Source organism: Macrobrachium rosenbergii, chromosome 14, assembly GCF_040412425.1.
Source record: "Macrobrachium rosenbergii isolate ZJJX-2024 chromosome 14, ASM4041242v1, whole genome shotgun sequence".
NCBI classification, from domain to species: Eukaryota; Metazoa; Arthropoda; class Malacostraca; order Decapoda; family Palaemonidae; genus Macrobrachium; species Macrobrachium rosenbergii.
This window is the reverse complement of record NC_089754.1, coordinates 3,970,624-3,983,180: the sequence shown is the minus strand read 5'-3', so window position 1 is coordinate 3,983,180 and position 12,557 is coordinate 3,970,624. Positions and strand designations below refer to the sequence as shown.

General features: G+C 39.9%; 1 protein-coding gene across 1 annotated transcript in view; it reads left to right on the top strand.

Moving 5' to 3' along the window:
• Fibp (acidic fibroblast growth factor intracellular-binding protein) overlaps positions 1-12,557 on the top strand; it is a 657,671-nt gene that overhangs the window by 192,573 nt on the left and 452,541 nt on the right. The window contains 1 exon segment of the mRNA XM_067115847.1: positions 2,630-2,749. Coding sequence (XP_066971948.1) covers positions 2,630-2,749 — 120 coding nt within the window.

The following is a 12,557-nucleotide window of genomic DNA, read 5'->3' as shown; positions in this document are numbered from 1 at the left end:
GAAAAACACTATCCTCTCCATAAGCAGCTGATCTAGGTGAACAGGAGCATGTACTACCTGTCCCATGCTGGACCCTACTAGGCTGGGATGGTCGAGCTGAGCAGTTAAGGATGTACTGAAGAGTACCCTACACCCTAGAGCATGCAGGTGATGGATTTTGGGAACTGGTCACGATTACATTCTGGGGCATACCAACCTTGCGCCAAAGAATTGGGTTGAACGATAGTTTGGGGATTTGGAAGTCTCCTTCTGGACTTGCAAAAAGGCTCAAACAGGGTGAGCAGAGTAGGGTCTGAGAAGCTGAGAAGACAGAGTATCCAACCAGCCATGAGCAGGCTCTTGATCAGCTGCTCCCTTGAACAGTTGCAGTCAGTGTTTGCACTCTCTTTCTTCAAATCTTCAGCTGGAAACCCGTGTGGACACAGTAAACAAACTGTAAACCCAGAAAGAGACAAGTTATTTGAAAAGGTGTTAAATAAATAAATGTGAGGGAATAGAAAATCAAACTGATACACCTGAATTCAGGACACATTGGCAGAAAGTAGGAATGAATGTGTTCCTTGGTTACACATTTAGAGATCAGGAGATCCCACAACTGCTCGAGGCAAACTATTCCACGTAGTTGTAGCCAAGATAAAACTCCTACCAAACTGAGCAATGTTAAACCTGATGCTAGAAAACAAGACACTGTTTGCAGCTGTAGGAGGAGTGCAGAGGGTGTTTGTTTTTGTACATTTTATGCAGCAAAAGTAATGAACTCCTATTATGCCTATGCATGAAGTCAACATCAAGAGTTGGGAAAATAATTTTACTGATCACAAAACTCTGCTTAAGAGTTTGAGATGAGAGTCAGCGCCAGAAGACTACACTGGAGAACAGTACTCTGAACAAAGAGGAAGAAGATTTAAAACAATAGATATAGTAGCTTCATCCCAAAACATTTGAAAACATTCCAGCAAAATACCAACTTTCTGAGAATCAGAGGCAGCAGTATTATATATATTCAATATCTTAACAAAATTTACAACTAAAATATTAAGAGTCATTGACATTTAAAACCTTACAATTTAAAAGCAAATTAGGATGCAGAGGCAAAAGTATTGTGGATCAGCTATCATACTCTGAGTTTAAGAAGGATTAGGCTTCACTCTTAGAAAAAGAATGACTAGGCACAGTGTTTTTAGTGGTCCAGGAACTGGGAAGAAAAACAATGTCATGAGGAAGAGGACAGTGAGGAAGAATAGGATGAGGTACCTGCATTTCTTCAGCCCTTACAATCATGGGACTCTCCATCCTCTCCCAGACCCACAAGAATGAGGCTGTGACAGGTATTCCTGAAGGAGCAAGATAAGTAGAAGGTGGTGCCTGATTAGCAACATCAAGATGTAAAGGAACAGCAATAGTGGTCTCAAGCAGTTTCCAGAGTACCAAAGCAAGTGTCTGTTGAAACTGAAACAGGAGCTGAGTTTTTGAAATGACTAAGTGATGTGCTTTGGGGAAGGCAATGAGGGCTGTATCCCCTGTTAACCTGAGAAGAGGCCACAGAGCCTGCACCCATTCCTTCGTCTCATCAGGATGCCCTGGAGCGGTTGGCACAGCAGATACAGGAAAGGTGGAAAGTGAAGAAAGAATTGATGGTCTTAGCAGGCACAACCATTGCACTATCCAGTATCCTGTCCTAGGAGCATCCAGGTTGGTCACCACCTACCTTGAGTATACTGGGCCGAACTTCACTATCCACTTTGAGTGTACCCTCTCCAAGCCAAGCAAGAGGTGCTCGTTGGAGGTTTGTTGGCAAAAATGAGGATACGTTGCTCTTTGAACTTACTGCTGGCACCTTGTTAAACTTCTTCCTCCTTGATCATTACTTCTTCCACCAGGCAAGTAACCAAGAAGGGCGCTAAATGCAGGTGACATTAAGGGCCCACACATTCTATCATGATTGAGCATCTATGCTGATCAAACTTTCTGACAGATGAAGAACCAGGCATCCTTGTCCATACCACAATCAAATGCATAGCCAGAAAGAAAGCCAAGTTGTCGACAGAAAGTCAGAAATAAGAAAAACAAGCTCCTAGAAAACAACAGCCACAATAGATGCTAGCAGTGAAGATGTCTCTATAGCAGTGTGGTGGAAGAAAAAGTGACTCTTGACAGTTCAATGAGAGGCTAGACTCTTCTTGCTCATTTTCAATATAAAAGATGGAATATTGTATCCTCATAAGAACAATCATACTTATAATACTTCTCTTTTGCCAAATACTACTGAGGAAGTCAGTGAAAATGCCAAAAACCTCATTGACCAATGAAAGGAAAATCATCTGTCATATATTAATGCCTTACCTCACAGCTTACTGGCAAAAGAAAGAGATTGAAGTGAAAGAAATAAATAATTTAATGTGTGTAGTACAGGTAAAAAATTAGTGTTTATTTTAGGAAATGGAGACATTTTAATAGAATGCTAGACACAAAAGGTGAGATGCTCTGCTTTACTCTCAGGACAAATAGAAAATCCTCTTCTTTTAATATAATTTAGGAATGAATTATTGAGAATTTGCAGAGGACTTAGGATACGGCTAGATTATAAGTTGGGTAATGGTTTTGTAATGATAATTGTTCTTTATTGCAGGTACTATGAATTTGACGACATTGTGATTCGTGAGATCATCGGAAAGAAACTTAATGCTCGCACACGAAAAGATCTTGATGATGTTGCAGAGAAAACAGGAGTATTACTTCGATCCTGCAGGTAATCTAGTTTTTGTTGCCATATTATTATTATTTATTATTATTATTATTATTATTATTATTATTATTATTATTATTATTATTATTATTATTATTATTATTTTAGGTATTATTTTAGGTGTATGAAATTTTTTGTGTTGACTTGGTAGGTTTTAGTATCTCTTGTACTTTCTGTTTCCTTTCCATTTCCACTTTTCAGAGCTGGGTTTAAGACTGTAGCTTATGCAAGAGTTTGTATTACAAATCCCATCCAATCCCTTGAGCCTTTGTTCCTACAAGAATACAAAGCTTTAGTCTTTTCTATAAATTTGCCTTCAGCAACACAGTGAACCCCCGTATTCGCGTTGTCAACGTTCAAGGACTCGCGCATTTGCGGGTTTCTCTGTGGATCATATCTAGCCATCATTCGTGGAAAATTCGCCGATTCATGTATTTTTCACTGAGAAATACTCACTAATTACTGTATTTTCATATAATTTTCATGAATAAATGCACTTTTTGTGATAAAATTATTAAAATATTCAGGTATAACATTTTACAGGGTTTTCTGTGTTTAAGCTATCAAAATGGGCAGTTCTAAGTGTTTTTAAAGGGGTTTTAAGCATTTGGATTTGACCCATTCAGCGGGGTGGGGTGTGGACGCATCCCGCGAATACGGGCATTCACTGTAGTTGGCATGGTTATTGAAGCTTGGTAACAAGGTAGCTAAAGATGGCAGACAGTTGAGTGTTGGGATACTGCTGACTCATCTGTTGGAAACCCAGTCATTTTTCTACAGCCATCATTGATTCTACATATCTCTGCTACTGTCCTGGTCACTGATCTCAGCTTCGTTTTGGAGCTCAGTGTTTAATGTTATTCTAAGGTGTGTTTTGTGGTTATTCATTAATACTTGTTGTGTCAGTATGTCACATGGAGTTGTTATTGGGTTTAAAAAAGAAAAATTTTTCAAACCTATATTTATTACTAATTCATGCAATCACACATTCTCACAATCTCACACAAGCATATACAGTAATTGATCATGAAAAACTGTTAACTAAACTAATATCTTTGTACTGATATTCTTATATTGATTTTTATAGTTATTCCTTATACTATCTTATATATTCAGTGTTTTCTTTACACTGTAGCAATCATAATAATTACAGCGTGCACAAAGGCCATTCATACAAATGAGTTTCATATATATACCTTAAACAGTTCTCTGTCTAAGGATTGAACAACAAAAATAAAACAGATTCAGCAGTACATATTTAGAAAAACACCACAAAAGTGTAAACAGTCTCCTTCAAAATTTTAGGTAAAGTACACAGGCCTTACCTTACAGACCTTACAGTTCGTTCGGGTTACCCCAGGTCCCTCAGTGTGAGGCACCTTTGATGTCTACCAGAGAATTGCTAATGCATCTTCTGGTATATTTTGCATCTTCCAATCTTGGATGGTCTGGGATGCAGCTTAGATATTTGTTGAGCGCATTCTTAAGCACATCTGCGCTCACTCCTGATATGTTCCTCAGATGAGCTGGTAATGCATTGAATAATAGCTACATTATTGATGCTGGTGTGTAGTGGATTAATGTCATGTGTGCTTTCCTTAGTTTTCTTGGTATAGTTTTGGGCACTATTAATCTACCTCTGCTTGCTCTTTCTGATATTTTTAGCTCCATGATGTTTTCAGTAATTCCTTCTATCTGTATCCATGCCTGTATTATCATGTAGCATTCTCTTCTCCTTTCGAGACAATGTAATTTTAAAAATTGTAGTCTTTCCCAGTAGTCTAAGTCCTTAACTTCTTCTATTCTAGCTGTAAAGGACCTTTGAACATCCTTAACTTCTTCTATTCTAGCTGTAAAGGACCTTTGAACACTCTCTATTTGTGCAATATCCTTTTGGTAGTGTGGGTACCATATCATATTGCAATATTCAAGTGGACTATGTACATATGTTTTATGAAGCATAATCATGTGTTCGGCTTTTCTTGTTTTGAAATGCCAGAATAACATTCCCATCTTTGCTTTGTATTTTGCCAATAGTATTGCTATTTGATCATTGCATAACATATTCCTATTCAGCATCACACCAAGGTCTTTAACTACTTCCTTATTTGTGATTGTCTCGTTATTAGGTCCCTTATATGCATGTAACATTCCTTCTTTATCACCATAGTTTATTGATTCAAATTTATCAGAGTTAAATACCATCCTATTTAACTCTGCCCATTCATATATTTTGTTTAGGTCTCTTTGTAGCAAGTTCCTATCATCATCACAAGTAATTTCTGTACTTATTCTTGTGTCATCGGTGAAACTTCTCACTACCGAGTCCTTAACATTACTGTCTATGTCTGCAATCATAATAACAAACAGCAATGCAGCTAACACCGTACCTTGTGGCACACCAGATATTACCTTAGCTTCATCCGATTTCTCATCGTTTGCAATCACTATGTTTTCTGTTATGCAAAAATTCCTTTATCCATCTTCCTACTTCGTCCACAATATTATGTTTTCTAATTTTTTTCACTAATATATTATGGTCTACCTTGTCAAAAGCTTCTGCAAAGTCTAGGTAAACCACATTTGTATCTTTTTCCTTTATCATATTTTTATATGTTTTCATGGTGGACTAACAGTTGGGTTTGTGTACTTTTTCCGGGCACAAAACCATGTTGCCCTATATTAAACAAACTATTTTTCATTAAATGTTTCATTATATTTTTCTTCATTACCCTTTCATACACTTTCATAATATGTGATGTTAGACTCACAGGCCTCTAATTACTTGCCTCTAGTCTTGATCCACTTTTGAAAATAGGGGTAATATATGCTAATTTATGTTCATCATAAATCTTGCCTGTATCTACACTTTGTCTTGATAATACTGCGAGTGGCTTTGCGATAGAACGAACTACTTTCTTTAACAAAATAGCAGGGACGCCGTCTGGTCCGGCTGCTGATCCATTTTTAATTTCATTAATAGCCTGCACAATATTGGTTTCATTAATATCTATGTCCGATAAATATTCACTATTTTCATCTCTTATTTCTGTATCATTATCTTCATTATCAATTCTAGGTGTAAATTCTCTCTTATATCTTTCTTCTAATATGTTGCATATTTAATTTTTTTCATTCGTTAATCGCCCTTCAATCCTTAGAGGGCCTATTTCTACTTTTATTTTATTCATCTTTTTTGCATATGAGTAAAATATTTTGGGGTTTTGCTTTATATTTTTTAGGGTATTTTCTTCTAAGTCCCGTTTTTCATTTTCTTTTGATTGTATAATTTTTTGTTCTGCATTTTCTATCTTACTTTTAGTTCCATCACTTTCCATGCATTCTTTTTCTTTTGCAAGACCTTTTTCCACTTTCTGATTTTCTGGAACAAGGTCCTTCTAACTCTTGGTATGTGTGACTGATGTTTACTTTTCTTCTTTGGTATATATTTTTCCACTATTTCTTCTAATATTTTATATAATATATCCGTATTTACCTGTATACTATCACTTATGAATATGTTTTACCAGTCTTTGTTTAATTCTTCATTTATTTCTGACCATTTTATATTCTTGCTATAGAAATTGTATTTTCCATATCCTTCCCATTTTTTCGTCTCTTTCTTATCTCTGTTTTCATGTGCTTTGGAACGGACTGTTAATTCTATGACATTATGGTCTGAAGTACTTGTATTATACACTATTATTTCTTAAACATAGTTCACCTCGTTCACAAATACTGACTCCATGGAGGAGTCTTTGCACTTCTTTACAGTGCTAAGGTTGAGTGCCGAGAGCAGTTATGTGTCACTGTGGCTCAGAACCAGTTTCATTGTGTGACACCCATTCATCCTTTACTGAAGGATTTGGCCTTGGGCACTATTGTGCAAGAGGTGGAGGAACCCAGGGAGTTTTGTCATTCACAGGTGTTTAGGTGCTTTAGGTGCCCTTAACCTCAGCAACAGCTTGCATTTTATGTAGGTGTAGAATGCCAAGAGAAGGAGTGCTACAGCACTCCCTTCCTTTTCCGGGCTCCCTAGTGAGTTCACCGTTAATTTACCCCCCTTCTACCTAGACTACAGGGACAGTGGAATTCGTTATAAAGTCATCTCATGGTTTCTACAGTTGCCTGTTTCTGGTATCAGTGCTTCAGGGGCCAGATGAAAGCCAACACTGAATGCCTCAAAGTAAACCTTTGTCATTTGCCTGGCTCCATTTACTCTGGAAGTGACATGTTTGGTTTTAGCAGTGATCCAGAGGAAATCTGGATGTAGTCAGTTGACACGCTGGGTACTAAATATTCCAAATGGCTGTCTGTCCTGAGACAAATGGCATCCTTAGAGAAACTGGAACAGTGTAAGGATGAAGGGAAATCCAATTCTTCTGAAGAATTGATGGAATGGGAAATCAACTAGTTTTCTTGTGGATTTAGAAGCCTTGGAGATGGTGGAGTCATTGACCTCGTCATTTACAAGTTGCAGAGCTCAGACCTCACGTGGCATTCAGACGTGTTGACCAAAGTATGGGGTGTGGTTGCAGCCAGCAGACACATGTCAGGGGTTTGGTTTGCGGAGGAATGGGAGCTACACATAAATCAACTGGAGATGCTTCCAGTGTAGAAGATCCTTTTAGCATTGGAAGAGCTAGTACAGGGCAAGAACTGGCTTACGTAAGCAATTAAGAGGCACAAACTCAATTTTGTTCCTGACTAAGTCGTGTTTTCACCTGGGCGGAAGGAAGGAATGTGTCTCTTTTCCTCATTTGTGCCAGGAAATGAACATTGTGGCCGATCAACTGAGCAGGGAGGATCAGGTTCTGTCCCTGAAATGGACTCGACATCCACAAGTCTGTAGGTTGATGGGAGTTGAGGGCACTCTGCTTCTAGAGCTCTTTGCCACCAGATCCTACTTTTGCCTGCTGGTTCAAGATCCAAAAGCTTGGGTAGTAGACACTTGCTGTTGGACTGATTTTTACCTGGCCTTTATACATTTACCTCTTTAGTTATGTTTCAAATGGTTCTGACAATTCTGGCTAGCTGCGGAGTGACGATGACCTTGGTGACTCTATGGTTACCACATGGTATGGTTCCAAATTTTCTGTCTCAGTTGATAGACTGCCCTAGGCCATTCCCACTAAGGATGGGTCTTATCATGCACCCTGGATGCATGAGATTTCACCAGAATCTCCTCTTTCTTCAGCTGTCCATGAGGAGACACTTGATTGTCTCTTGCAAATGAGATTTTCCTAAGGAGTGCAGAAGATCCGTCATGAATTTCAGAAGGCAATTGAGAAATGCACTATACTAGAGACAGTGGTCAGTCTTTAGAGCTTGGTGCTTTTCTAAGAAGATATCCTGCACCCATACCTCGATAATAACCTAATGGAGTTCTTTACTGATTTATGCTACACTAAAGGTTTGTCTGTTCTAGCTATTAAGGGGTGCTGCTTCACAGTAGCATCCTTATCAAGACATTCTGGTGTAGATCTCTCTGCTAACTGGACATTAAGGAAGCCTTCAGTTCCTTAAATCTAGATTCCTTAATCTCCAATTAAACCACTGGGGTAGGACTTAATGTAATGCTGGAGTATTCAAGTATGCCTCAATTTAAACCCTTAAACTCAGTCTTCTGAAACAAAATGCCATGGTCAAGGAAGCACACACAGCACACACTAATCTAGACCCTGCTGTCTTCCCACTCCTGAAGGTAAACTTCGCAAGGTGAGAGCAATGGCAACTACCTTCAATTTCCAGTCGTGAGTGTTGTCAGTGCAGCCCAGTGGAGGTGTAACTCCATATTTGCCTTGCACTATTTATGATATGTAGAGACTCAGTCCAAATCATGCAGAGCACTTTTGCTCCTTTTTACGACCGGGGAACTCATATCCTGAGCGATTAGGGTAGTTATACTCTAACCTTTGCTATTTATACTTAGGGTATTTTTGGGAGTATGGAGGTGCTTGTTTTGAGATAGATAAAAGCTTTCATTCATTTACCATCTTTGCTCTACTGGCCTAGGCACAAGGCCTTTTGTCCCACTTTCATGAAAGGAAGAGTGTAATCCCTTGCAAGGAGCCTCTAGCATCTTTCAGAGGTCGTTGCAGCCTAGTGAATTACAGCAGTCCACTCTTGGCAACAGTACCAGCAAATTTATTCTAATCATTAGGTGAGAAGTGTCTTGTTCCTAGTGGAATCTTTTTGTTTCCTTGGGGGTTAAGATTATTTGTCCTCTCACCTTTCTCCCACCTCCTTGCCATCAAAGTGCAAAGCAGCTATTGTGATAGAGAGGTCAAATTCACTTGTAATAAAATTTATTTTTAAATGCCCACCTCTCTATTATGTATTCTCCAACTTCCCCACTCATGTTGACAGAGGAAAAACTGAATGGTAAACAATAGATGCTTGAATCGCCCGAAAGGATGGGTCAGTAGATGGTGTAAACTGAACAGTCCTTTTAATTTTTTAGTTTCACACAAAAAAATGAATTTTGCCATAAAAATTCCTGTTTTCAGCTAGGTTTACCTAAGCGTGTGTAGTGAGAGATTTCTCAGAATTTGGAGTACTCTATATCCATCATCCACTGCTCCCCTCATCACAGGAGACAGCGTATATCATCCAAACACAGAATTAGTTCAGCGAGGCACTTTTCATTCTTCTGAAAATATGCTGATGTTGTTGCTACTGGAGGCAAAGTCATGGTTTCTCTCAACTTCCTTAACTTCATATAACCGAGAAATTTAATTTCCCATTGTTTAAAACTTCTCTTCTCCATCGAAATATAACCTGGTATGATGACTGCTGGGCTCATAAACTGTTACACTTTCTACCATCATGATGGAGGGAAATTATTTGAGTTATGGCTTCATATGTACAACATCTGCAGACCAGGAGAAATAAAACAAAAGTGTCCTTTTAGCATGCTTTCATGCCACCAACTACTTTATTTCCTTGTTTCAGACTTCTGACAACAAGGTCACATGATATATAAAATGTCTTAGGTATCGCACACCTTAACCAGAAGATTAGATAGACTTGCAAATTTTCTTTCAGTTTGAAGGAAGGGAAACATTATGGCATTACCTATGGGACTAAGTCTGTCCTCATGTCCTCAGAATATAGGCTGGTTTCTAATTACTCCCTATTTTATCAAAGATTTTTTGAGAAACTGCCTCGAAATATATTTGTAAGTTTGTTGAAGTTACTAATTGGCTACCAGGATTACAGTTTGGTTTTTATAAAGGCAATGGTACTTGTGATTCACTCTTGTCTGCCATCTTGCAGAGTGCTCTTGATGAGGGTGCAGAGGCAAGCGGCATTGTTGGTTTACATTTTAGTGCTGCCTTTGACATTGTGAATCAAAAAGCACTTATATACAAGCTAAACTTATTGGGAATTGATGGAGTCTTTATTAATTTCTAAAATTAATTTTTAGTAGGAAAAGCAAAAGGGTCTGTTGATGGCCATTATAGTAGCTTTAGTAATGTCATTTGAGGTGTTCCTCAGGTATTGTACTTGACTTTTGCTATTTATTAAACCGTAATGGACGGGCATCATCATGTGAGTATCTATAACAGGTTTTGAGTGATGGACGGGCTAACTCATATGAGTATTAATAGTAAGCGCCATACGATTTGGATGAATTTAGCGGGAAAGATGTTCATAGCACTTCAATGGTCGATAAATGACTTATGGCAACTGTGTAGCTCAGCACAGGACAGTGGGGGGATTTGTGTTCCTTGAGGCTTGATTGGGGGATGTAGTGCCCCTCTCTATCCCATGAGGTCTTTTTATTTATTTGTTCATAAATATACCAAGGGATTGCTGTTGGTTTTAGTTCTTATCTTTTATGATAGTATGTCAGCTATAACTGTAATTTTGCAACGAAATGTGCAAAGAAATATTAGAAAAAACATATATACCCAACAAAATGTTACTGCACCTCCCTATCTCAGTAAATCTCGTAAATATTTTACAACAAATATACTCAGATTTTTTTACTGACTTTATTTCTTATCTGTTATGATATTGTGTGAACTGGCATTCCAGTGGGTAAAGCTAGAGCAAAACATGATATATGCATAAATTATAACGACATAGTAACTGGTTAACGATGTAGGATAACAATACACTGTAGTACGCCGTGTTCGGTATGAGCCCCTCCTGGGATCGTACCTCTGACACTTGGTTACAGCGGGAAGCGGGGTAAATCATTACCATAGTCATTACGCGGCTAGAGAGCTAGATGTGACTAAAAAGCCGCCCGGAAGACCAAAAGCATCGGAGGCAGGAGGGCCGAGGGCAGCGGGCGGAGTGCGGTGAGCAAGTATTTGAACCCTGAAAGTGATCGGAGTTCAGCTGGATCCACGGAGAAGCGAACCAACAAAACACTAGCGGCCGGATGACATTGGGACGGGGCCCAGGAGGGTGGGTGACTCGGCTGGGAACCCCGACCGGTCCCCTCCGATGTGTGACAATCGGAGACGACGTCGCATGTGAGGAGAGATGACATACCACCCGGCAAGACAGGGGAGGGGAAGGGAGGTTGTACAGTACTTGGAAAGTGGGCAGGTTTGTTTTTACCCAACAGGAAGGATACCCCACACTGACTGTAACTCCTGCAGGCAGCTGGAAGCAAGCGTGTCGACTACTGTGGTAGGGGGCTCGCGGCCTCACTTAAGTACTGAGGAAGGATGGGGTAACAGCATTAATCTAGAAATGTCACCAAACTCTCACCCTCCTCATGAGCGCAGCCTAGACAATCGGGGAGGAGAGAAAGGAAAAAGAAAGGAAGGGTTGAAAGGAGAGAATTCCTGTAACGTAGTCCAGCAGCAACCGACCCATAGGGTAGAAAGGGCAATGCTCCAGAAGAAGATACCCCATATTGTTTGTCTTCTCTCTCCCTCATCAGAGAGGAGGGGACAGGGGTTCAGATGCCAGCCGGCAAAACAAGCGGTAAGGCCGGATGGAGACAACAAGCAGGAACTCCCCTCGAGCCAGCCCTCCCCCTCCCCCGGCTCAGCGACATAGTCGGGAGAGATGGGATCTAGAACAATCGCGAAACTAACCTGAATGGCTAACCGATTGGAACGAGGTTAGGCTGAGATCTACAATTTCTAATAAAATATTAAAAATTAACAGTATGCATATAAGTACCGTAATGAATACATTATACCGTATAAGAACTTGTGCTAAGCATATAGCCTAGCGAGCAGCGAAGACAGGAAGTAGGCAGCCATTAGACTGCACCTGGCGGCGAGCGGATCATAATAAAGCTAAATTGTTAAAAGGCATCAATACACCGCGGTCATTGACAAGCACCACCCTGGAGAATCTGCCGAGCGAGAGCCTGGTATACGCTATGAATTAACTATAGAACCAAAATAGAGGAGGAGGCCTCCGTGAAGTGCGCGCTAATCAAGGTACCAGGACACTGCTCGACATGAAAAACGTCTCCAAAGGAACTTCTTGAAGGGAATTATAAAACCTGGACAAAAATGTAAGCGACCGAAAAAGCCCTTGCAGAAACCAGCTGCGGGTGTACTTCAAGGTCATCATGGCTGAGGCGGCGAATGCCGAAAAGGGCGTCGATATGACCCTGTAAATATTGAACTACGGGCCTATAAGAGCCTCACAAGTAGTAAACCCACAGAAGATGGTACTTAACTTGGAGCACGGTGAAGTACTCGATGACGCAGTGAATTCAATCCAAAATTTGCCAAAAAAGGGCAGCACAAGCTTTGGAAAACAAGCACGTGCTAGAATGGAATGAGTTCCAGATGGCGCTGAGAGTCGTAGGTTGACGGGCGGGTGAGTA